General features: G+C 36.7%; 5 protein-coding genes across 13 annotated transcripts; 1 reads left to right on the top strand and 4 right to left on the bottom strand.

Moving 5' to 3' along the window:
- Positions 1-20: 20 nt before the first annotated feature.
- On the bottom strand, positions 21-8005 carry LOC149673723 (lipase maturation factor 2-like). Its single transcript, XM_089839389.1, has 10 exons — positions 7798-8005; positions 4054-4104; positions 3765-3973; positions 3283-3699; positions 3096-3213; positions 2567-3029; positions 925-1049; positions 641-866; positions 462-573; positions 21-384 (listed from the first exon to the last, which is right to left on the bottom strand). Exons 1-10 carry the CDS (start codon positions 7889-7891, stop codon positions 229-231), a joined length of 1971 nt encoding a protein of 656 aa, XP_089695515.1. The 5' UTR covers positions 7892-8005; the 3' UTR covers positions 21-228.
- Positions 8006-8719: 714 nt separating this feature from the next.
- On the bottom strand, positions 8720-14108 carry LOC149673722 (XK-related protein 6-like). Its single transcript, XM_089839404.1, has 7 exons — positions 13954-14108; positions 12814-13462; positions 12692-12740; positions 12374-12610; positions 12084-12315; positions 11493-12019; positions 8720-8764 (listed from the first exon to the last, which is right to left on the bottom strand). The coding sequence occupies exons 2-6, from the start codon at positions 13436-13438 to the stop codon at positions 11714-11716; spliced, it is 1449 nt and encodes a 482-aa protein (XP_089695530.1). The 5' UTR covers positions 13439-13462; positions 13954-14108; the 3' UTR covers positions 8720-8764; positions 11493-11713.
- An 82-nt stretch (positions 14109-14190) lies between these two features.
- LOC149673721 (putative inositol monophosphatase 3) lies at positions 14191-17117 on the top strand. Its single transcript, XM_089839411.1, has 5 exons — positions 14191-14647; positions 14716-14884; positions 14941-15204; positions 15269-15376; positions 15449-17117. Exons 1-5 carry the CDS (start codon positions 14324-14326, stop codon positions 15595-15597), a joined length of 1014 nt encoding a protein of 337 aa, XP_089695537.1. The 5' UTR covers positions 14191-14323; the 3' UTR covers positions 15598-17117.
- LOC149673720 (serine/threonine-protein kinase ICK-like) lies at positions 15417-23607 on the bottom strand. Of its 9 annotated transcripts, none has more exons than XM_089839395.1 (10): positions 22673-23607; positions 22249-22516; positions 21813-21867; positions 21216-21337; positions 20505-20717; positions 20268-20439; positions 19085-19518; positions 18839-19005; positions 18230-18362; positions 15417-18160 (listed from the first exon to the last, which is right to left on the bottom strand). In XM_089839395.1, exons 2-10 carry the CDS (start codon positions 22410-22412, stop codon positions 18148-18150), a joined length of 1473 nt encoding a protein of 490 aa, XP_089695521.1. In that variant the 5' UTR covers positions 22413-22516; positions 22673-23607; the 3' UTR covers positions 15417-18147. The 9 variants fall into 9 exon arrangements, with proteins under 9 accessions (XP_089695521.1, XP_089695522.1, XP_089695523.1 ...); XM_089839396.1 differs by having other exon boundaries at positions 22710-23607; XM_089839397.1 differs by having other exon boundaries at positions 22806-23607.
- A 295-nt stretch (positions 23608-23902) lies between these two features.
- On the bottom strand, positions 23903-24771 carry RpS29 (ribosomal protein S29). Its single transcript, XM_089839414.1, has 3 exons — positions 24610-24771; positions 24331-24430; positions 23903-24250 (listed from the first exon to the last, which is right to left on the bottom strand). The coding sequence occupies exons 1-3, from the start codon at positions 24669-24671 to the stop codon at positions 24242-24244; spliced, it is 171 nt and encodes a 56-aa protein (XP_089695540.1). The 5' UTR covers positions 24672-24771; the 3' UTR covers positions 23903-24241.
- Between the last annotated feature and the right edge of the window lie 401 nt (positions 24772-25172).

Genomic DNA, 25172 nt, shown 5'->3' with positions numbered 1-25172 from the left:
GCAATAAATGAGTCAATTCCTTTTAGTATAATAAAATATTTAATTACCAATAGATCGCTTAATGTTAATGTTATATTTACAAGAAAATACCTTTAAATTAATAGATAGCCGCTTTTATAATTAATTAGGGGAAAAAATAAATGCAAAATTGAAAATATAGAAAAAATAAGTTGTAACTCTTTAATTACTGAACTTTCATTAATTATATCAATTAAGAAAATATTTTTTTTAAGCCCTAATCATAGAATTTAAGAATTTAACAACTAAACCAGCGCTCATAATGGACCAAATAAAGAGATGAGCCTTAACTCTTTCAGCGTATTTGCGAATTTCAAACATTAATTTCTTGAGAAAAGTGTCTGGTTTACGTTGAGGACGTTTAGACTGATATAAAAAAGCGCCAGAGTTTTAACTTAGTCACTAAACCTCCAAAGAAAATTACAAAAAACCACCAAACTTACTGTTGAAATTCCAGCAGCCTTCAAATAATCCAATAAAGGTTGATGTTCGCGGCTGACAACTGGGAAATATTCACTTTTCTTCGTTCTAATCCACCAATCATTGACATTAGGCCTAAAAGATACAAAAAAAAAGTGACACTTGATAAGGAAATATAAAGAACAGAAAACATTTCACATACTTCCTGGCTTTGTGTTCAAAAGGCGTAAATTTGTAGGTGTATAAAGACGCTCTGAGATATTTTGGAGCTGTTTTTACAAATGGGCTCGCGTGAGTATCAATGAGTGCCAAAACTTCAGGCTGGGCATTAAGTAGCCTAAACATGAGACTAGCTAACCATGGGTTTTCTTTGTAAGTACCCAAAGCCGCGAACCACATTTGCCAATCCAAACGAGGTTGATGAGGTACTAAAGTAATTAAAATTAAGTTAAACAATGGAATAAACCACAATAGTTTGATTGTTACTGATGAATGGAGGTGGAGAAGCTTTATTGCCGGGTTTGTACAGGAAATGATATTCCTTCCAACCAGAATCTAACGAATTACTACCCTCAATTATGATTTCTGGCCGACCACCCAATCCAGTCATTCTAATAATTAATTAGAGATGAAATTAACAGCTCAAACCACTTAAAGGAAAAAGGTCGGGTAATATAACAGGGTTCATACCACTTTTGGAAAACAAATTTCCCTGAGATTTCCAGGTTTTTCCCCACATACTTCCCTGAATTTTCCAGAGTTACGTGCCTCCAAAGTTTAGTGTAATTCTATTCCTATGGAGGGGGTTGTTTGTTTTCGTTTTGCTTGATAACTCGGCCCGTTTGTCGTAGCCCTAAGTTTTTAGTAGGGTTGGATGGGGGGCAAATTGGACTATAACATACTCAAAGGGCATCCCCGTATCTCTAGTAGAACCAAAGTTAAGAGCCTCCAAAGTTTATTGTTAAAAATCATAAGTGACCTAATAACAATAAGTGAGACGCTAACTCAGTTGACAAAGACATTGACATAGCCTCAAGTTTAAAGTATCCTTGTATGGGGAGCAAAAAGGGCTATAACATATTCAAAGGAGATCCCCGTATCTCTAATAGAAGAAGAGTTATGGGCCTTCAAAGTGCAGTGTTAAAAATCATAAGTAACATAATAACAATAAGTGAGACGATACCATAAGTTGACGAACATTTTCCTTAATTACTCAGTCCTTGTTTGTCGTAGCCCTAAGTTTTTAGTATGGTTGGATGGGGGACAAATTGGACTATAACATACTCGAAGGACATCCCCGTATCTCTAGTAGAAACAGAGTTACAAGCCTCCAAAGTTGGGTGTGATCCTATTCCTATGGCATGTTCACGAACATTTTGCTTAATTACTCGGCCCCTGTTTGACGCAAATTTCCTTGAATTTTACTAAAAATTCGATATTTCCCTGAATTTTCCATGAGGTTTTTGTCAACTATTTATTTCCCTGATTTTTGCAGGTTTTCCAGGTTTGTATGAACCCTGTATAACATTATATCAAAAAAAAAGCGGCATTTTTTTAAATATAAAAGGAAAAATATTGAATAAAATAAATGAACTCTTGTTACAAAATAATTAGCATTTAATTCGTCTTAAAAACGAGGTGTACTGCGCCGCCATTGCTTTAGTGGTGTCTGCTAAATCGAACCCACATTACCCCTACGTGATTGGTTGATTTCTCATACCCTTAGAGGTAAGCGTGAGAGCAGGGCCGGAAATAAGGAAAATTTCATAAACGACATGTGTCCAGTGATCCCCTTTGACTTGAAAATTTATAGGACATTGTCCATTGGAGTGCGCAAAAATAGAGTCGCATCTTAATAGTCAAGCTATCAAAACTTCAGACCCCCTTAGTTTTTTAAAAACGTATAGGAAATTTTGATTTTTTATTGGACAATGTACAGTCTCCTGTGCTTATTTACAGCCCTGGGTAAGAGGTTCGGGGTAGCAGACGCCACTAAAGCAATGGCGGCACAGTATTTTTTCAATATTTTTCGTTTTATATTTAGAAAAAGGCCGTTCTTTTAAGGCATAATGTTATGCTACCTGATCCTTTTCCAGAATACCAAGGTTTAAAGATGTTTATTGTTTACCTTCTGAAGAGACCATATGAGTTAACCAAATGGAATCTATCAACCTCTCCGTGCCAATTTCTAATCACAGGCCATAAACTATTCGCAGTTTCTCTGTCAACAACTGTATGAGGGACCAAACTGATACAAAAAATCCAAATGGCGGCTCCACTAGTTATCAAAGTGCCAGACAGAGCGAAGATTTTAGAGAAAATGGATCCTGGCCATGTTAAACTGTTGTACAATGCTAATAAAATGTTGCACATTAAAGATGCAATTCCCACGGCTATTGTCAAGGGAACCAGGACTTTTGAGAGAGCATTCGCAAATTGCGTTGGTGTAAACATAATTTTTGACGAAATTGCCATGTCTGGTGTGAAATGGAGTCCAAATAACGTCACAGTGTAATAAGATAAAGCTCCGTAAACAGCGAATTTTATAAGTTTCTCCACAAAGGATCCAGGGAAACTAACTTTATCTTTTTCTAAAACGTAACAACGTGGTTTTCTTTTAAGTTTGGAATGAATTTAGAATGAGTGAGTAATCGTACCACTATTAACGTGAGTTCCCAAATACTCATCATCAAGCAAAGAAATGCACAAAACAATTGTGAGGATGTTAAAGAAATTATAGTTTCCCGTTAAAATAATTGTTATTTGAAAAAGTAGCTATTTAAAAAAACCACACATTATTAATATGATTAATCCTGTCTCTCAACACTCAAATAACTAACATACTTGAGCATTGAAACTAAACAATCTTAAGGATCTTAATGGTGAAAAAAACAGGAATGGTACAGCAATCTCAACCACGTAAGTTCCCACAACTCCCAATCTCAAAATCCAGGATGGAAAATGGTGACAAAACCAGGCTAATGAAGTTGGTATACATTGACTCTCAAAATGCACATTAAGAGCCGTTAAACCCCACCAAGTGGGGCACTGACTAGTTAATTTCACAACCCCCGAGGCAAACATCAACCTAAATAAGAGCCATTTAACAAGCCACAGTGATACGTTATCGTGGGCTTTTTGCGACAAGGCTAATTTTGATGAAGGTCGACTTAAAACTCCTAAAGGAGCAACAATGATAGCCAAGAAACCGGCCTCTAAAAGCAAGATGTCCCATTGGAACCACATGAAAATCTGCCCTGCCTGATTGGGAGAAAAATAACAGAGATTTAGGGACTTTATTTCTCAGAGTTTAAACTCGATTGTACCTGATAAAGTGAAAAGTATAAAAGCCAAAGTACTACAAAGTTTGTGGCTTCCCTCATAGGACCCCAAATGACAGCCACAAATGAAAAAACGATACCAACTAATGATATGAACTCCATCATAGCAGCGGAGTCAAGCCCAAGCAATGGGGCCAACCAAATAAGGTTGGGTTTCTCTTGGACACGTCTTTTAATCGCATTTTCCCCTCCGTCTAAGCATACATACATTATCATTAACGGATTACCCCTACCCAACTGGTCTCATTTGAAGTTAGCTTAGCTCTAAAATTACCAAGTGGAAATATTGATCGCACGGGAAGTAATCCATTGTCGCCGTAAAGACCTGAAAAATTCGTTAAGTTTAATTATTTTGGGCTGATTTTATAAATTAACGATCGTTAAATATGGTGGCGGTTAGCCTTAGGGTGTGTGACTGTGTGTAGGTTCAAGACGGTTCAACTCAATCAACTGCCACGTAAGCCTTGGTCATAACTAACCTTCTCATTCGTCGTGGTCGGATAGTCAAATCTAATGCCACTGTTACAACTGAACCAACTAATTCTAATCAACCTGCATCTCCGCCCATGCTTGAAAGCCTTCCCCACCATTCCTATAACCATGCTAGGTCACCTGGCCTCCTCCCGAATCCTCCTTACCCTCCAACCTCAGTTTTCCAAACACACTTCCCCCCTCCAGCTGCTTCTTTTATCTGTCCCCCTCCTCCATTCCATCACCCATTACAACAACCTCACATTCAACCTACCCCCTTTATGTCAAACTAAATTATCCATCACCAATCTCTTCCCCAATTCTGTTTACTAATTCGTCTTTGTCCTTATGTCCAACAGCTAAACCCTTCTATCCTACCCCATCAACTTACCTGAAGCTACTAACTTTGCCTATACCGCATAGTAAAGTGTTGTTACCTACCCAACCTCTGTCCTCCCATCAAATTGGTTTGCTCACCAATGCACGAAGTCTCAATGGCCAAATCAAACTTCTGGATCTTCAATTATCCCTTACCCAACACAAACCATTACTAGTGGCCATTACCGAAACATGGTTATCTGAAGACATTCCTTTACATGAACCATATTCTCCAGGTTATATGACCTACCGTTGTGACCGTCCGGTCTCTAAAGGCGGGGGTGTAGCATTAATGCTTCAAGACACTTATCCATCTCGGGCTCTGGACTCTATTGAATATCTCTTGCATCCCCCACCGAGTACATACAATGGGCTTGACTTCCTAAATATCCTACTAACTCTCCCAACCTCCCAACTCCTGATTTGTGTCATCTACCGTTCTCCATCATTTAATAATCACTCTGATACTCTTCACTTAATAACAGCCCTACTTAAACATAACGACAAGTTAAACTCCACCTTACTCTTACTGGGAGACTTCAATTACTCAAAGTTAAACTGGCCACTTCTCACTCCATTACCTGGTGCCACGAGCTATGCAAAAGATTTTTTGGACTTTACACTATCCCATGCTATATCACAATTTATTACTGACAATACAAGAGCTGGTGGTCTTACTAGTGATGATAGTCTTCTAGACCTCATCCTTAGCACTGAGAAGAATCTTGTTTATGATATCTCCAATCATTCCCCACTTGGCCAAAGTGATCATTCTATCATAACTTTCAAAATTAACTGTACTATTACACCATATCACCAAAGGCTGTTACGTAACTACTTTCAATGCGACCTTAAATCATTCTCAAGCAAACTGGAACCCGTACAGTGGGATGTCCTGCTACAAATCGCTCAATCTGATGTCAACCAAGCCTGGCACTCATTCCACTCTCTTATCGCTAATTATCAGGACGTCTTCACGCCTTTTCGCTTACCTAATCGAATGCCCACCATAAAAACCAGAACTACCAAATCAAAAAAACTCAAATCTGGGGCCTGGAATTCTTATTTAAGATCTAAACGTTACCACGCTTCTGTCAATGTTGTCGCCGTTAAGTTTGAAAAATATCGCAAAGCGAGAAACGCTTATACGAACCATCTACGTAAACTCAAGCGTCACCAGGAAAATATTCTAATAGAGCAAATCACTCACAACTCCAAAGCCTTTTACGCTCACGTCAACAAACACCGTAAATCTCGCTTTCCAGTTCTTCAACTACTAAACCATGACGGTACCTATGCAACAACACCACTTGAAAACGCTACATTACTAAATACCTACTTTGCTTCAACGGTTACCAGCACCTCTGCTAACCATACGGACCCATTGTCTTACCCACAATCAACTGTAGGACTGACCCAATTTACCTGCACTAACTCTGACGTATTCTCACTCTTAAAACACATCAATTCTAATAAATCGCCAGGTTCTGACAACTTACATCCGTTTATATTAAAAAACTTAGCAGTGCATCTCACTCATCCCCTACATACTCTTATCTCCCACTCATTCAATACTGGACTTTTACCTGATCAATGGAAACAAGCCAATGTTACACCCATCCATAAAAAGGGTAATAGAAATGACCCGTCTAATTACCGTCCAATCAGCTCCATTAACCAAATTGCCAAACTGAGTGAATCACTTGTACATAGACAACTAATTGCCCATCTAAACAATGTCAACTACTTTACCTCGGCCCAACATGGTTTTTTATCTAAACGCTCCTGCACAACTAATCTCCTCCTCGCAACTAACCAATGGACCACTTGGCTTGACGAGGGCTATTCAGTGGATGTTCTATATCTAGACCTCGCCAAAGCATTCGATTCTATCCCGCATGACAGATTATTGGCTTCCATAATGGATGCGGGCATTACAGGGCAGGCGTTTAACTGGCTTCGTGACTATCTCACTAATCGTACCCAACGTGTCGTCCTCAAAGGGACTCATTCCACCTGGGCCACTATAGATCAAGGTGTCCCGCAAGGTTCCGTTCTTGGTCCACTACTGTTTAACATTCTTATAAATTCGCTCCCAAGTGTTGTGAAGACTGCCCAAGTACTGTTATTTGCCGATGACACGAAGTTATCCCACGCTATTCGTGGTATCACAGACTCCATACTACTTCAGGCGGATCTTCATTCTATTGAACAATGGGCTACAACCAATGGCCTTAAATTTAATGTCGCCAAGTGCGCTGTACTCCATTTGGGTCGCTCTAATCCAAAGTACACTTACTACCTTTATGATCAACCTCTACACCACAGTATCTCAGAGCGTGATCTAGGAATAACGATGGAGCCAAACCTCAAATTTAATGCTCACACGAACAAAATTTGTAAAAAAATCCACTCCGTCACTGGCTTAGTAAGACGTAATTTTGCGCGCCGTTCTCCAAAACTCATCCGTACCCTATATAATGCTCTTATTCTACCAAACTTGGATTATGCCTCTACCATATGGGCCCCAACATCTACCGGTACTCAAATGATGCTCCAAAAAGCTCAAAATCAATTTACTAAGCTTACACAAGGAATGGAAAAAATTCGGGCGCCTCAGCGGCTTCACAACCTCAAAATAGTCAATGTTCAAATTCGCCACCTTATTAATGACCTATGCCTCCTTCATGACTTTTTCAACAACAACCTGGATTTAAATGTTGAACCCTTATTTGAGTTGTCATCACACTCTACCACTCGTGGTCATTCATATAAACTAGCAAAACCTCGTGTTAAAACTTTATTGCGCCAAAACCATTTCACACAATCGATCATCAATCACTGGAATTGCCTCCCTTCGGAGACTGTGGCCATTACCAATAGAACTCTTTTTCGAAAGTCCCTTATTAAGCATTATAAATGTCAAGCCGCATAACTAGTTTTGCAAAGCAACTTAATTATATTGCTCTATATTATTTATAAATACTAATTATTGTGATAATAACTATTTCTGTAAATACTCTCATTTATTGTTCTTTTACTAGTCTGTCTTACTATTTCAATTTTAAGTGCCTTGTCTTTTGTTTTATGGTCGTCACAAGTCATTCCTGGCTTATTGTACCAAACTTTCTCAAATAAATAAATAAATAAATAAAATAATCAAACTAACCTGGAATTTGATGATATAACGACGAGAATGCAAAAAGATACACCACTGACATTCCCCATAGAAAAAAGTTCTTCGTAGTTTTAATTGGCAACATAATTAGGTTCTGGTTAATTAGATCACCACATGAATAATATTAAATTAATATGAAAGTTTGCAAATCGAGTACTCGGCACTTGCGACTCGAGTATGCCACGCTACCCTGGTGGTGGCCGGCGAAAGCTTTGTTGAGGCGTTGCCTACGTTAATCAAGGCCTGTGCGCGGCGCCGATTTTTATTTTTATTTTGGCAATTTAAGTTGCCAAATTCTCTCACCTGAGGCGCTATTAGCTGGACCTAAATAATTTGAAATGTTCATTTTCTCGCGCTTGGAATTTTAAATACTCATTTTCGCGCGCGTTTCGGTCCAGCTATCAATGAAATCTCGCGCTAAAATAGGGAGAAAATAATAAGTCGCGTTTCTTAAAAGTCCCCCCCCCTTCGAAGCCACCGCGCACAGGCCTTGATTAACGTAGACAACGGTTGAGGCATGGCCAACTTAGATTAACGATTTTCTAAGTTGGCCATGGTTGAGGGCTGAGAGCCTGAGAGTGAGAAATAAGAATTTAAACTGGTCATATGACCAGTAGCCCAAGCACTTAATTAAAAAAAACTGGACACTGGCCACTTAGAATGGGTAACATATGAACGTGATTAATTATGTGGCCACAAGGCTAGTAGATCCCCAAGCATTTAATTTTTTAAACTGGCTCAGCTAATTTCCCTGCTGTGAAGCTGTCATAAGGCATAGCCCACTCGATCACGCACACGCGCTCACCGACAAAAGCTCAAGCAGCCCGGCCGTGCGGCTCGCTATAACGCGTGATCGAATCAGTATTGTGGAAAAGGTGGCAATAAACCATCTAATTAGCAATAATTTCGAACATTTAGCAATAAAAACATATAGAATTTAGTAATATTTTTGAAAAGGCTGAAATTTGGTAGGATTGCACTTTACGTGACCCACCCAACTAACAATGGTTTCTAGTTAATTGGACCATGAGGAGTCCGAAAAAAATAGTTAAAAAATTATTTGGCCGCCGCAAGTTGGTCAAAAAATTTTTTGAAAATTTTAAAATCCATGCACTTACCGCCATTGAAGTCGCTATCATTCTGCACTCAATCTTGCAAAATAATCCGAGGGTGACTGTGAAAAATTGACGTACTCGCGCCGGAGTTATAGCTATGGAATTTTTTAAGCTTACGGAAACCGTTTATTTCTGATAAAAGGACGGAAATATAATGAGAGAAAAATGCCGTCAATTTTTTTTGGGAATTTGATAAATGTGATGGACGATATTTTGGAAAAGGTGTCAAATTATTCGGGAATTTGATAAATGTGAATGACGATATTTTGGAAAGGTGTCAAATTATTCGGGAATTTGATAAATATGAAGGACGATATTTTGGAAAAGGTGTCAAATTATTCGGGAATTTGATAAATGTGAATGACGATATTTTGGAAAAGGTGTCAAATTATTTGGGAATTTGATAAATATGAAAGACGATATTTTGGAAAAGGTGTCATATTATTCGGGAATTTGACAAATATGAAGGACGATATTTTGGAAAAGGTGTCATATTATTAGAGAATTTGACAAATGTGAAGGACGATATTTTGGAAAACGTGTCAAATTATTCCTGAATTTGATAAATGTGAAGGACGATATTCTGAAAAAGGTGGCAAATTATTTGGGAATTTGATAAATATGAAGGACGAAATTTTGGAAAAGGTGTCATATTATTCGGGAATTTGACAAATGTGAAGGACGATATTTTGAAATATGTGTCATTATTCGGGAATTTGATAAATGTGAAGGACGATATTTTGGAAAAGCCGTCAAATTATCCCTGGATTTGATAAATGTGAAGGACAAAATTTTGGAAAAGACGTCAAATTATTCCTGAGTTTGGTAAATGTGAAGGACGATATTTTGGAAAAGACATCAAATTATTTCTGAATTTGGTAAATGTAAAGGACGATATTTTTGAAAAGGTGTTTACATTTATCAAATTGCCTAAAAATAGGCACTCTTTCCAAAATATAGTTGCAATGACTTCCAAAATATTGATGTTGACGTTTGTTAATTGACCAATAGTTTGTCGCCTTTTCCAAAATATAGTTGAAATAAATTAACGCCTTTCCCAAAATATAGTTGAAATAAATTGACGCCTTTTCCAAAATATAGTTGAAATAAATTGACACCTATTCCAAAATATAGTTGAAATAAATTGACGCCTTTTCCAAAATATAGTTGAAATAAATTGACGCCTTTTCCAAAATATAGTTGAAATAAATTGACGCCTTTTCCAAAATATAGTTGAAATAAATTGACGCCTTTTCCAAAATATAGTTGAAATAAATTGACGCCTTTTCCAAAATATAGTTGAAATAAATTGACGCCTTTTCCAAAATATAGTTGAAATAAATTGACGCCTTTTCCAAAATATAGTTGAAATAAATTGACGCCTTTTCCAAAATATAGTTGAAATAAATTGACGCCTTTTCCAAAATATAGCTGAAATAAATTGAAGCCTTTTCCAATATATTGATGTTGACATTTACTAACTGCCCAATAATTTGTCGCCTTTTCCGAAATATTGTTGAAATAAATTGACGCCTTTTCCAAAATATAGTTGAAATAAATTGACGCCTTTTCCAAAATATAGTTGAAATAAATTGACGCCTTTTCCAAAATATAGTTGAAATAAATTGACGCCTTTTCCAAAATATAGTTGAAATAAATTGACGCCTTTTCCAAAATATAGCTGAAATAAATTGAAGCCTTTTCCAATATATTGATGTTGACATTTACTAGCTGCCCAATAATTTGTCGCCTTTTCCGAAATATTGTTGAAATAAATTGACGCCTTTTCCAAAATATTGATGTTGACATTTGGTACTTTCTCAATAATTTGTTGCCTTTCCCAAAATATAGTTGCAAAAAAACTAGACTCCTTTTCAGAAATATTGACGTTGACATTTGCTAATTTCCCTATAATTTAACACCTTTTCTAAAACATAGTTGCAATAGCTCTACGCCTTTTATTTCAAATTTTTTTACCAAAAAATCAAATTTACCAAGGATTGTTAATTGACCAATAGTTTGTCGCCTTTTCCAAAATATAGCTGAAATAAATTGGCGCCTTTTCCAAAATATAGTTGTACTCCCATTCACATTTGACAAATATCCCAAGGATTTGACACATTTTACAAAATAATGTTGAGTGAATTAAAAAAAAATCCCCGAATAATTTGACGGCTTTTTCCAAAATTTACCGTTATCAATTATCGAATTCCCAAAAAATTCAACGATTTTCCCAAAACATTTCAGTTTTTCTCGCATTTATATTTCCGTCCTTTTATCAGAAATAAACGGTTTCCGTAAGCTTAAAAAATTCCATAGCTATAACTCCGGCGCGAGTACGTCAATTTTTCACAGTCACCCTCGGATTATTTTGCAAGATTGAGTGCAGAATGCGTTAAGCGGATAGCGACTTCAATGGCGGTAAGTGCATGGATTTTAAAATTTTCAAAAATTTTTTTGACCAACTTGCGGCGGCCAAATAATTTTTTAACTATTTTTTTCGGACTCCTCATGGTCCAATTAACTAGAAACCATTGTTAGTTGGGTGGGTCACGTAAAGTGCAATCCTACCTGAAATTTATTTGGCTTAAGACCTACAGCTCATGGTCTTCAATAATAAAAAAAGTGATAAATTTCCTAAAAACAAATCGCACCAACATTATATTATTGCCATCATAATTATAATATAAAAAATACTTCTCAGCGTTATGCCTAGTTTAGTTTTTCTACCATCATATTGTAAAAAAAATGTTATAATAATAAAAACATTTGCTAAAGTTTTTTAATTGTTTTTAAACAGCGGTACCGATGGGTTTTTCATCATGTATTTGAGCCATAATTTTCATATAAGAATTCTGATTCTTGGCTCCGTCATCATCATTGTCGCTTAATTCTAGATGATGAAAATCACTAGAGATTGGTGGTTCAAACAAACCAACTTCAGGGAGAGTTGACGAATTTGAAATGTTATCCTTATACTTTGTACGTTCCACATTGGGACTTTTACCATTGCCATTTTTAGTGTCCTTATAAATTGGCGCGTTTAGGGACAGAAGTTTAGACTTCTTAGATGGATGGAGTAATAAGTAGTAAAGAGCCTAGAAGATTAAAATAGTAAAAATTACGTTAGTTACGATAGAAAATGTGGTAAAATAAACTTACCATAAAGACCAAACCCATGAAGAAACTAAGGAAATGAGATATTATGGCGGGAAAACGATACCACAGGTGTGCCGAACTGAATGTATACCAAACTCCCATCAAAATAGCGTTTTCCGTAAAGGTATAGAGGTAATAGATGATATACCGCCATCTTGTATCATCGTTTTTAGGATTAAAGTAACAAAATAGGAACACAGCACCCAAAACAGAATTGTAAATGTATTCTTCACACCTAATCAAACAATCGAAATTCAACCACAGCTTCCAAGCTAAGAATATTATGAAAATACTTTGAGTCGCAGAATTCAGTCTTTAGGGAAATTATCCATGAAGTCATGATAATCCAACGTAAGATCATGATCCACACAAAATGATAAGGGAATAGTGACGCAAATAAGCCTAGGGCAATGACACGCGATGCTACCACAAATAATCTCCAAAGAAACATAACAATTGTTCCTCTCCAAGAAAGGTTTTTGGCATATCTCATTGAAAGTCTCATGGTGCGATGTTGAGCCACTAAACTCCTAAATTTTCATTTAATTCTTAATAACACTTCAAAAAAGTTAAATACGGAGGGGGGAAAAATAATAGAAACAAAAACTAACCAAGCTAATGAAGTTAATGAACCACAAACACCAACAGTTTGAATATAAACTAAAGGTTTCAAATTATAAAGAAAATAAATAAACTACGGAAAAGTTAGCCTATTAAAATAATAAATAGTTACTAGTCCATTTGCTGTCTTCAATATCAAAAGGTTGAGCCATGATATAAATTTGTAGGACTAACTGAGGCGCAGCTTCTAAAAAACTTTCAAACAAACGCAACAAAGTCGCATCTGCATCTTCATAAGTCATGCATTCATAGTTGTACGTTTTGTCTTCCCCCTCCTCGGATTGCTTAACTTTTCTTCCAAATAATAAGGCATCAACATATCGTAAAATTGGTCCTAGTTGTAGTAACAGGAAGAAAACCCTGACAGCCCATTGTAACTTTGTTACTTTAGGAGCCTTGGGTTCTTTGGAGTCCATGATGTACCATCTTAAACTGAAGGCAGTCATGGTGAGTGTTGGCACAATGATAAAAGCGAGTGTTAAGGCAAAATAGGCAGTGTTTCCATCTCGATGATGGAAAAAGGCCACCAGACCATCGGTGATGGTGTCAAAAAAGTAACTCCCAATAGAGACAACTATGGCAATCTGATCTAGCCATGAGAATTCAATTTCTTTGGGAAGAGCATCGACTTGATCTTCCTCAGTCTTGCTACTGTATCTCGAATAAGTTCTTTCGAGTCTAATACGATTTCTGTGGTCCTTAATTTCGCTGTCAGTTTCTTCAAAGGTGTCATCCATTTTTTTAATCACCCACGGACGACACTAATAATTAACCAAGGCTTAGCGTTTGACATCTTTCAAAAGCCAAGGCTTAGCGATCGACATGTTTCAAAAGCCAAGGCTTAGCGATCGGCATCTTTCAAAAGCCAAGGCTTAGCGATCGGCATCTTTCAAAAGCCAAGGCTTAGCGATCGGCATCTTTCAAAAGCCAAGTTTTAGCGATCGGCATTTTTCAAATAGCCAAGGCTTAGCGATCGAGCTTTTTTCAATAGCCAAGGCTTAGCGATCAACATTTTTTCAATAGCCAAGGCTTAGCGATCAACATTTTTTCAATAGCCAAGGCCTGGCTTAGCGATCGACATTTTTTCAATAGCCAAGGCTTAGGGATCGACATTTTTCAATAGCCAAGGCTAAGCCTAGTTCACATTCAATAACTTAGATATCCATTAAAATAGGCTTAATTTAATTCCATTTCGGGTTAATATGAATTAAATAACTTATATTATATGTTATTTTTAATTATGTGTTATTACCTTCAAATAATTCAGAAAAATATCATTTTAGGGAGCTGAGTTACCCGTTTAGGTAAAATTTATTTCCAAAACTAAACAGTAAAATTTAGATGAGCAGACGAATAGTTCCCTTCAGTTCAGGTTCAGCTATATTGATTTACCACTAGCATGGTGCATGGAGCAATAATTGTAGTGGGATCAGTGTATGAGGTCCTAAAGACCATCGTGCAAAATGCAAGTCTCCAATCACTATTGCTCCAAGCCAGCGTCTCATGAATTAGAAGTCCATAACCATGTGGTATTGTTGTTGCGGTCGTAGACGTAGGTCGTTATTTTGAACGAAATTATGTCGAAAAATCTATAAAATTATACCGCAACAACATCAGCCAAAATGTTTGGAAACGTCATAAGACTAAATCCTTTCGGATTAGTCGTACTTTTGGCTCTAGTTTTCTTCTTTATTTATGTTTACATGGACAGCGCTAGTCCGCCTCCTTCCTACGAAACTGTAAGCTTGAAAAGACTCCTCGCGGTTGGCATCGAAGTGGCTGAAATAGGTGGCAAGGAAGTTCGAGAAGTTCGTCAGGGTCTTGAACTTAAAGAGACCAGCAAGGGCAAAACTAAAGAAGGCGCCAATGACCCCTTAACTGACGGTGACCTCAAATCTCATAGAGCTATGATGCAAGCCTTACAGTCCGCGTTCCCGAATATAAGAGTATAAGAAACAAGTAGTTTCTCCCTCGTTAACCCCAAAATAAATGACCACAAATTTACTTAAACTAGGTTATTTCTGAAGAAAAAGACAGTTCCTGGTCCAAAAACTCAAAAGCGAGTGTCTCAAATGCTGGTATAGTCGCAGCCATTGATAAGGTTGTTAAAGAAGATATGAAAGTATCTCTCAATGACATAACAGTCTGGATTGACCCCTTAGATGCCACGCAAGAATACACCGGTAAAAATAAAGCCAAGTATTCAAAACATTTAGCTTAATAACCCAAAATTTTATAGAAAACCTTCAGCAATACGTCACTACCATGGTTTGCGTGGCAATTCAAGGAAAACCAGTCATAGGAGTCATCCACTTACCCTTTTCGAATAAAACTATCTGGGCTTGGATTGGCCACGGAATTTCCCCCAATGTAGAAATTGCAAAAAATCCCTCCATGGAAAATCCCAAAATCATAGTTTCTAGATCTCACCAAGGAGATGTCGAGAAAGTCGCTAAGGATGCATTTGGAACTACCGCTAAAGTTATACCAGCCGGGGGAGCTGGTAATAATTGGTCAAAGATACCAAAAATAACTTAAAAATTCATCTTAAACATTAAAATTTTAAGGATACAAAGCTCTTCAAGTTCTATCCGGGAATGCTACCGCCTACGTTCACGTTACCAACATTAAAAAATGGGATATTTGCGCGGGAAACGCTATTCTAGTGGCTGCTGGTGCATAAATAACTAATGAAAAAAACACCATAGACTAAACTAACATTAATAATAAATAATTTTATTTAACAGGTGGACGATTAACAACATTAACAGACCAGTTAATCTGGTATGGACCTAAAGATCCGGTTTTAATTGAAGATGGAATATTAGCTACTATGTTTTTACACTCCAAATTAATGGAGAAATTAGATAAGATTAAGACAACCTTGCATTCTTAAAAAAAAAAGAAAAAAAAAACGAAATAAGAAACGCCCACTTCCTTAATTGTTTTTATAATTATTTTTAGCGTCTTCCGAAGTACAAATTCGGCAATAATTTAGTCAAGATTAATAACTAGGCTTTTAAAAACAAACTTTGAATCGAAAAAAAAAAAAAAATCTCATCGTAAATATAGCATATATATATATATATATATAAAATAATCATGTTTTTCAAAACTTATATAAATATCATACATTTCCCCCTATGAGATGTAATTTCGGTGTTGAGCCAGGAACACCTGGCAATTTCGGTTGGTAAGAATGATGGGGGAAGGATGCGAAATTTGAGAAAAATAGGTCCAATGGGACGCTAGAAATGGGGGGGGGGAATGCTGGGAAAAATGGCGGGCGGTCTATACTTCCGCATCCTTCCCCCCCCCCCCCTAATCATCAAAGTCTAGTCGCTATTGGGTAGTGTTTTAACTGAGATGGTAAGCGGCAGGATGAGAAAAAGGGCGCGGTGGTACTGGACCACTTAGCTGGAACAGTTAATTTTAAATTAAATTCCCGGGCGTCTACTGGCCCTGTGACCACTCTATAAATTAAAAACTTTCCAAGCTTTCACCGTTACAAATGGCCAATAGAGTAGTGTCGGTAGAGAGGGGAGTAGACTGTTTATCCCTCCCTCTAGGCGCGCTTTTGTAAGAGGGGATACTGTACGCGCCTGGTAGGGGGGATGACACTGAGCTAAGAGAGTAATGTCAGTTCTACGTATGCAAACGTCATACCCTTCTATCTCTTAGCTAAGTGTCATCCCCCCTACCAGGCGCGTACAGTATCCCCTCTTACAAAAGCGCGCCTAGAGGGAGGGATAAACAGTCTACTACCCCCTCTACCGACACTGCTCTATGGTATGACGTTTGCATAGTAGAACTGACATTACTCTATGCCCCGTTTTTTTATTAAAAGCGCTTTGGCTCTACTGGTCATATGACCAGTTTAAAAAAATTATTATTTCTAAGGCTGGTAAGCGGAATTCCACAGAGCTGGAGATAAGTAAAATTTCTTGAAGGACGAATGTCCAGTGGAAAATTTATAGAATATTGTCCGCTGGAGTGTGCAAAAATATGGTCGCATCTTTATAGTCAAGCTATCAAAACTTCGGAAAAAGTTATTGGTCAAAATGTCCAGTGTGTCCTGTGCTTATTTCCAGCCCAAATGAATTTACCACTGCAAAATTTTAGGGCCCACACCCACAGTTGTCTGCTTAAAACGTCTTTGAGAGAACCAATTAAGTTACCAACCAAAATAGCTTGGTATTAATCTGGCTTAAATTTAAAAGTATTTCATACTATATCCTAGCATCATTTATAGGCCTAAAAAATAGGTCAAATTATTTGTGATATTTTTTTTTTTTTTGTAATCATACAGTTGTTGAATTGTTTATTTCAATCAAATGCACCTTTGTAAATTGTTATCTCTTCGATATTTTCTGATTTATATAGAAAATAAACTAATAAATATTTTTTTCCCTTTCACGAAGTTAAGTTTTAATTAAAATAATTATCATTTTCTTTTTATTAAAATGACTAGATTTCTTAATAGATGTGCCGTTTTAAACTATTTTAAGTGATATGTAGAATTTCAATTTGTACAGACGGTTTTTGAAGTTTCGTTTAGTTGATTAATAATTAGAGCAAAAATTTAAATATTTAACTTTCCCTGGAAAAACTCATAATTAAAAACCATTAAAATTTAACACTTTCTCCTCAACTAAGTAGTAGTGACTATACAGATAGATATTAATCCAAGATGGCCGCCAGAGTTGGGGCCATTTTTGATAAATAGTCATTAATCCAAGATGGCCGTCAGAGTCGGGGCCATTTTTGATTAATATCTGTATATATTAATCCAAGATGGCCGCCAGACTCGGGGCCATTTTTGATAAATAGTCATTAATCCAAGATGGCCGTCAGAGTCGGGTTCATTTTCGATTAATATCTGTAGATATTAATCCAAGATGGCCGTCAGAGTCGGGTTCATTTTCGATTAATATCTGTAGATATTAATCCAAGATGGCCGCCAGAGTTGGGGCCATTTTTGATAAATAGTCATTAATCCAAGATGGCCGTCAGAGTCGGGTTCATTTTCGATTAATATCTGTATATATTAATCCAAGATGGCCGTCAGAGTCGGGGCCATTTTTGATTAATATCTGTAGATATTAATCCAAGATGGCCGCCAGAGTTGGGGCCATTTTTGATAAATAGTCATTAATCCAAGATGGCCGTCAGAGTCGGGTTCATTTTCGATTAATATCTGTAGATATTAATCCAAGATGGCCGCCAGAGTTGGGGCCGTTTCTTCACTAATACTAAACTAAACGGTGGGTTTCAAAAAGTTTTTAGATTGACATAGACGTAACTACGACAGATTTAAGTTAAAAATACTGTTAAATCTGAATAAACAAATAAATTAAAAAAAAAAACCCCAATTAATTTTAACCAAACCTTATCACAAAAAGTCTCGTAAGGAAAGTGAAAACACTTTCGTCTCGAGTATCTAAAATTATTTCAGATACCTAATCATAAAAGATAACTTATTAATAATTAATTTTAAATACTTAAAAACAGCCTTAAACAAAACTTACTTAGCGGCCCAATCGGTTTTCCCTGGTATATGATAACTCAAGTTTGAAACTCTTCCGTAGATATTATCTTGTCCAGCATTTTTAGCAGAATTTTTTTCAGCTAATGATGGCATAAAATTGGAATTATAGTTTCCTAAATGAAAAATCGTCGTTTAAAAAGCATTTTAAGGTTAATATTGGTACCGATTAGTAGTTGTTACCATGGATAAAGAATGCGCTTGCGGAAATTTGTTTTCACGCTATAGGATCGGCAACTCCCTATCTCGAACGACAGCTTATTCTGTATATACTCTGTTACAACATCGGTTGTCAGCACGCACAATGCTAGGTCTCTATGTAATCTAGCTTTGCGCGTGCTGACAAGAGACAAAAAATTTTAGGATATTTTAAACGATTTTAAATCCTGAAGATCCTGAAGTTTTTTGTCTCTTGACAGCACGTACAAAGCTACGTTAAATAGAGACCTAGGTTTGCGCATGCTGACAACCGATGTTGTAACAGAGTATATACAGAATAAGCTGTCGCTCGAGATAGGGAGTTGCCGATCCTGTCGCGTGAAAACAAATTTCCTCACGCGCATTCTTTATCCATGGTTGTTACTGTTAGTACCTTTCCCAACAATACCATAAACCCCAGTATCAATAGTATTATCCTGATTGATAACATTACGAGTGTTTTGACCAGCTACGTAGCGAGCTTTCATTAAATAATGCTCCTTAGCTGACATTCTCGTTTTATTTCCCGTATTTCGAAGTTCGTCTGTTTGTCTTGAAAGACTGAATCAATTTAAAAAATGTTACAAATACCGGCAATTATCATAAACTTATGTAATTATTAATTACGACCCCAATATACCTTTTTTCTATGTCATCTCCAATTGAGGGGCTATCAGACTCTAAGAGTTCTTCCCAAGATGGTTGTTTACTCAATCTACGTTTATTTAAACTGCCGTAATTGGCTTTATTGAGTAATTCATCAATATCTGTTTCCCTAGCAGCGTTTTTAGTTCTCCAAATTGCGCTTCCGTGATAATGATGACTTTTAAATTGTGACCCTGATTTCAAAGTATTTCCCTGAAGAGAAGAACGTTGCCCAGCTTGAAAATAAGGGTGTCTCAAAGCCGATATGGCCGTCGGACGTTTTGCTGGGTTCCATCTTAGCATATCTTTCAAAATAGCTAAACCTTCTTTGCCTGTATTTGTTACGATACTCGATAATGGCATTTCAGAGAACTGGGGAAACCTAAAGTTCATGTTATTAGCCAAGGAATATCCTTCAGGCCAATCTTTCTGTTGGACGCAATTTTTTTAGACATAATGAAATTTTTAGGGTTTGTTATTAAAGGTAAGGTTCAGGTAACATAACATTATACTTTAAAGGGCTCCTTCGGACCCTTAGACACATGGCCCCGCGGATTTCCATCCCCTCTTCATAGACGATCTTCCTCAGTACTCTTCCTCTCTCTGGCTAGGTAGGGGGGCTCGGAAATCCGCGGGGCCATGTGTCTAAGGGTCCGAAGGAGCCCTTTAAAAGAACGGCCTTTTTCTAAATATAAAAAGAAATAAATGATCTCTTACTATAAAATAATTAGCATTTAATTAGTCTTAAAAACGAGGGCTACTGCGCCGCCATTGTTATAGAGTGCTGTCAGTTGTGACGTCAGATCCAAGGTTAAACGTCACGAGTCTGCCTTTAGCAATGGGCGGCCATGACAGTTACCGTTTTTTCTTTATGGGAAAACAGCATGGGTGACGTCACACCGGCGCTTCTGACAGCACTCTATAGTGGAGTCTGCTAGCCAGAACCTCTCTCAGCCTGTGAGAAATCAACCAATCCCGTAGGAGTAAGAGTTTCTGGCTATCGGACATCACTAAAGCAATGGCGGCGCAGTAGTCCTCATTTTTAAGACTAAATAAATGCAAATTATTTTGTAATAAGTGATCATTTATTTATTTTTTAATGTTTTTCCTTTCATATTTAGAAAAAGGCCGTTCTTTGAAGGTATAATGTTATGTTAGCTATGATTTTCCTTAATTACTTTATCAGGAGTTCCCAAAACCGAACATATCCTGAATATCTGATCAATTTCGGAACGTCCAGGGAAAAGGGGTTGAAGTGTATATAATTCCGACATAATACAACCAACCGCCCATATATCGATAGGCGAACTATAATTTGTAGATCTTAAAAGAACTTCTGGGGCTCGGTACCTAATTTTAATTGATATAACCACAAAATTACTAAGTGGTATTGGACAACGGAGTTTCGTGTTTACCATCGTGTTGAAACGTAATCAGTGTAAGGAGGTCTAGACCGTATTTCTCTAGCTAAACCAAAATCAGCAATTTTAATTAAATCCGGTCCCATGCATAATAAATTCTCCGGTTTAATATCACGATGAAAAAAACCGTGTTTGTGCATGAAAGCCAACCCTTGAAATATTTGATATAGTATGTTTCGAATAATTGGCTCGGAAAATGGACGGTCTCTGAAATATTTAAGACGCGTTAACTTCTTTTAAGGTAAAAGTACAGGTAACATAACATTATATCTTAAAAGAACGGTCTTTTTCTAAATACAAAAAGGAATTAAATATTAAGAAAAATAAATGATCTCTTATCATAAAATAATTAGGATTTAATTAGTCCTAAAAAAGAGAATCACAGTGCCGCCATTGATTTACTGGCGTCTGCTAGCCAGAACCTCTTACCCCTCCCTACCTTCCTCAGCCTGTCAGAATTCAACCAATCCCGTAGGGGTAAGGGGTTCTAGTTAGCAGACGTAACTAAACCAATGGCGGCGCAGTAGTCCTTGATTATTTTTAAGACTAATTAAAACGCTAATTATTTTGTAATAAGAGATCGTTTATTTTTTAAATATTTTTCCTTTTCTATTTAGAAAAAGGCAGTTCTTTTAAGGTAGTATAATGTTATGTTAGCTGTACTTTTCCGCTAACAGTTTCAGGAGAAAGATCTAATTTATTTACCGATCTTTTATGAGTTGATATAAATTTTCTTTCATGTATTCAAAAACAAAATACAAGGTGTTGTCCTCTCTAATTACTTCTTTGAGTTTGACTAGATTCGCGTGACTTAGTTTTTGAAGTGACTATGATATTAATATTTTAAATTAAAATAGGCTTAAATATTGATTTTTATTTATTTTTCAATAAAATAGGTCGATAAAAATAGGCCTGGATATAAAAATTACGTGTATTTGCAGTGATAACCTTGTAGGTTAAATGAAAATGAGATCAATGTCAAGTAACGTCCCCCTTTTGGAGGTTGGGGGGGGGGGAGGTTTTCAAGGTTGACCAGTGCCTAGCTAGAGCTTTAATCGTTAATGATGGGGGTTTGAAATATCCGGACTTAAATGAGAGCAGGTGCAGGAGCAAAAAATCAATGAATGTCTTGTATGTTACTATAGCAACCTCAAAATACCACTGAGAAATTTTTATATATAGTTCGTGACTATGTCAAGAAAAAAACGACCTCAAAATGTAATAAAATATTGATGAATATGATAGTAATTAGGCCTATTACGATTAAGTTAGGCCTAAAATCATGAATTTTTATATTTTTACCTTAACTTCCCTAAGATTCATACATTCATCCCAAGAATAATACTTTTTCTTCATTCTAAAGATATAAAATCTCATCAGTTTTAACACTAAATTCTACTTTACACTAGTGCAAAGTGCAATCTTAGAAGAGACCTTGTCTTAATGAAAAAGTTATTCATTTACCCCTTTTAAGATTGTAACTTAGTCTGAACTAAAAACGCGGCTACTTTGAAAACCTACTTCTTAATGGCTACTTTTTCACCATTTTCTACACTTTGTGCGAGCAAAACACTCCCATAAGTGCCATCGCCTAAGTTGCGTGCAATTTTGAATCGGTGCATTGTTATTTGGAGTGCTTTAAGTGCAGTTTTTAGGCACTTTTATAGCTAATCTTAAGATTTCATTTGTGATAAAGGTGAATGTAAATGCCAAGGTGCGTCGAGAATGAGTTATTCACCTTTTAATGGCAACTTTCTCTCCAGTATCCAATCTTTGACCCAAAACAACACTACCGTACGTTCCATCACCTAATTGGCTTAAAGTTACGTATCTATTCATGCCAGTTGGCTGATTTCTTCCGGCCGGTAAGGCTTGAGCAGAAACAGGCAAAACAGCCAACATAACCAATTGGTTTTAAAACTCCGCTCTTTCAATCTAGTTTTTGATTTTATAGAGAGCTGACACCCAGTAAGGATTATCTTCTTTATATTTCAGTATTATCTGGACTGAATATTACAGATAACTTGGAATAAATATTTAACGAACTTTATTGACAATTAGATAAACTAATTCAAATCTAAAGTTCTAATATTAGGTCAAAATAATCCGCCCCCCCAGTGGGTAGTCTTCTCTTCTAATCAAAATGGGGTAAAATTAATAACCTCGCCAAGGCCTAGAGAATATTTCAAAAACTCATACTCTAGGCGATATTTTCAAAACCATTATGATTATATCCTTTATTTTACATTTTTACGATTAATAAACTGATCCAAGCCAAATTTAGCTAATATTTACAACAAAAACGTGCCTGACGCGAGGAAAAACAATCCGTCCTCCCCAACTGTCCCAGGGATGTTTGATATATCGACACTCTATAGGGATCGGCCTCTTCCTATACCCGTAATGTTAAAAAAAGGGGCAAGTTTTTGAGGCCGACGACAGCGCCATCTGGATTGCGGGAGCATCGTAACTATGTGATGATTCGTCTGCTAGTAGTACTGCCCCTCTGCGAGGCCTATAAAAGTTTAAAAACCACGATGAAGAGACTAGAGAGTTATGTTCGGAATTAAAACATGGACGAAAACAACGAGAAGCTTATTTATTTGTATGAAATTTCAAGTTATTTCAGTGAGTAGTAGTTAATTGATATTAAACTTAGTATAAATAGGTGAATGTTTTCTTTTTAGTGTTGAATTTTCTGTTTAGGAAATTAAAAAGGGATAATCTTGGATATTTAACTTTGCTCCACAGTTAGGAACGGAACAAAAAGTTCCAGGCATTTTAAAAAAATATATTTTAATTCACAAATAGTTTTCAGTTTAAAAGAGTGAAAAGGTATGGAAAAGGCAATTTTGAGATAACTCGTTGAAATTGCGCGGCCAATCTTTCGTAATTTGCGCCATTTTTATTTCAACCAATCAGTAAATCATTTTCTTCCCACCTTTGAATTTCTCGTGACTTGACGTCATGAATATAGTTACGCTGCTCCCTGACACCAGGCGTCCGATTTTTGAGACGGCTCGCTTTTTTACCCCACCTTTTGTCAAGAGAGGCCGATCCCTATAGAGTGTCGACGATATATCAAACATCCCTGACTGTCCCAAGTTCCCAACGCGGTCGCGGGAAGCAAAGAAGATACACGCCCCAGGAATGGAAACTGTAGCTTCCTCTAGTGTAAATTTTTGTCTCTCCCCTCCTAGTACGCTCCAAAGGTAGGCTCGGTCGACCGAGGTATTTCCGGCTACATCGAACTTGCATAGACCGGAAGTTCCTTGTCAACCCGAACCCCGAGACATACCTTCCATTCCTGGAGCGTATATTTTCTTTGCGGGAAGGCTCTCTCTCTCTGAGAAATTTTAGTCAACGAAAATGATAAACTGCCCACTCGATCACGCACTGAACGACGCAAGCTGTGCGTGATCGAATGGGAAAATTTCATGCATAGTTTACAGACTAGGAGAATTCATACCATTCTCCTCCTGTGTTCACCTGAATGGTATGAACCCTCCTTGTCTGTATTGGGCTTGCCCCGCTTGCGGATTCCGATCATTCCGTTAATAAATAACTAATAATTTTTTGTGGAATTTTTTATTGAGATTGAAGAGCAGCAACAAGTTTTATTTACAAGTAATGGCTCTGGCAGATAGTTAACATTTCAATATTCTTATTAAATAATATTTGGTCCATGAAAACTGGTGGTTGTTCTTCAATTTCAATCTCCTCTGCAGCAATTAATCCAACTATAAAACAAATGTTTTATATGTTAGTTGAGACTTGAGAACTTGAAATAGATTTCAAGAAAATATCCTAATTAACTTACCTTCTTGAAACCAATATCAGCAGCATACTGTCTAAAGCATCGACGGCAGATATTCAATCCATACTTCCTGATTAAACCATGATGGTTTGCACAAACTCGGCTAGAAGGCAATAAAATTATTTAGATGTATTTAAATATTTTCAAAAATAGACCTAGCATTAGCGATTTTAGGGTTAAGGACCACATTGTTCACCAAGGCTTAAGGCCATTCAAGGAAACGTTCAGAGTCAATGTAAATCTTTAATTTAACGGAAATTGCAAAGGATTAATTATAATTACCAATATCTAGAACCGGGTCCAAACTTTCGGGGGTGAGAAAACCATATATTTTGATGTCCCATGATGATAATTAAGAGTTTAGTTTAATTTCAACTGAACACGACACGTGCACAAATAGGGCGAACGCCAGAGACGAAAATGGCCGAATGAAAAATCTTTACCAAAGCAGATTTCGTTGGTCTTTGCAAAGAAGATACACGCGTATATTTTCTTTGGTCTTTGTCTATTTTTCCCTCAGGGTTGCCAGCCACAATTAATTTTTAAAACAACCCGCGACTTTCAAAAATGTTTTTATTGGAAAGTGTTTTTATTTATTTATTTATTTGTCAAACACTGTTCGTGAAGCCAGCAGAGTGGCTTATGTACGAACATCGGATACAAAGTGAGATGCAAAAAACAAGTTAATTAATGAATATAGGGCTAAGAAACAGTGTAGTATAATGAATGAGATTAAGTAGACTAACAATATAAAAATTATAGGAACATAAGGGAATGGAATAAACATTAGTATGAGGGAATAAGTTTGTACATGGATCAGTTACAAGCTACTGTGTTAAGAAACC

The sequence above is a fragment of the Phalangium opilio genome, unplaced genomic scaffold (assembly GCF_054372755.1).
Source record: "Phalangium opilio isolate 3A_F unplaced genomic scaffold, DU_Popi_V2 ptg000048l_1, whole genome shotgun sequence".
Classification (NCBI taxonomy): Eukaryota; Metazoa; Arthropoda; class Arachnida; order Opiliones; family Phalangiidae; genus Phalangium; species Phalangium opilio.
The sequence above is the reverse complement of the archived record's forward strand: the minus strand, read 5'-3'. Positions and strand labels throughout refer to the sequence as shown.

What these genes read in the sequence shown, in the direction of transcription:
- LOC149673720 (XM_089839395.1), bottom strand. Translation starts at nt 22,412, where the DNA reads ATGTTGGCTGTTTTGCCTGTTTCTGCTCAAGCCTTACCGGCCGGAAGA. An exon ending in TGAATCTTAGGGAAGTTAAG is followed by an intron (nt 21,338 to 21,812) that starts GTAAAAATATAA and finishes TTAATATCATAG; the next exon opens with TCACTTCAAAAACTAAGTCA. An exon ending in TATCAACTCATAAAAGATCG is followed by an intron (nt 20,718 to 21,215) that starts GTAAATAAATTA and finishes TAAATATTTCAG; the next exon opens with AGACCGTCCATTTTCCGAGC.
- LOC149673722 (XM_089839404.1), bottom strand. Translation starts at nt 13,438, where the DNA reads ATGGATGACACCTTTGAAGAAACTGACAGCGAAATTAAGGACCACAGA. An exon ending in TGAAGACAGCAAATGGACTA is followed by an intron (nt 12,741 to 12,813) that starts GTAACTATTTAT and finishes TGAAACCTTTAG; the next exon opens with TTTATATTCAAACTGTTGGT. An exon ending in TCATTAACTTCATTAGCTTG is followed by an intron (nt 12,611 to 12,691) that starts GTTAGTTTTTGT and finishes ATGAAAATTTAG; the next exon opens with GAGTTTAGTGGCTCAACATC.
- LOC149673721 (XM_089839411.1), top strand. Translation starts at nt 14,324, where the DNA reads ATGTTTGGAAACGTCATAAGACTAAATCCTTTCGGATTAGTCGTACTT. An exon ending in TATACCAGCCGGGGGAGCTG is followed by an intron (nt 15,205 to 15,268) that starts GTAATAATTGGT and finishes TAAAATTTTAAG; the next exon opens with GATACAAAGCTCTTCAAGTT. An exon ending in CGCTATTCTAGTGGCTGCTG is followed by an intron (nt 15,377 to 15,448) that starts GTGCATAAATAA and finishes TTTATTTAACAG; the next exon opens with GTGGACGATTAACAACATTA.
- RpS29 (XM_089839414.1), bottom strand. Translation starts at nt 24,671, where the DNA reads ATGGGACATCAAAATATATGGTTTTCTCACCCCCGAAAGTTTGGACCC. An exon ending in GGACCCGGTTCTAGATATTG is followed by an intron (nt 24,431 to 24,609) that starts GTAATTATAATT and finishes ATTGCCTTCTAG; the next exon opens with CCGAGTTTGTGCAAACCATC.
- LOC149673723 (XM_089839389.1), bottom strand. Translation starts at nt 7,891, where the DNA reads ATGTTGCCAATTAAAACTACGAAGAACTTTTTTCTATGGGGAATGTCA. An exon ending in GTTATATCATCAAATTCCAG is followed by an intron (nt 4,105 to 7,797) that starts GTTAGTTTGATT and finishes CGAATTTTTCAG; the next exon opens with GTCTTTACGGCGACAATGGA. An exon ending in TTCTCCACCTCCATTCATCA is followed by an intron (nt 867 to 924) that starts GTAACAATCAAA and finishes TAATTACTTTAG; the next exon opens with TACCTCATCAACCTCGTTTG.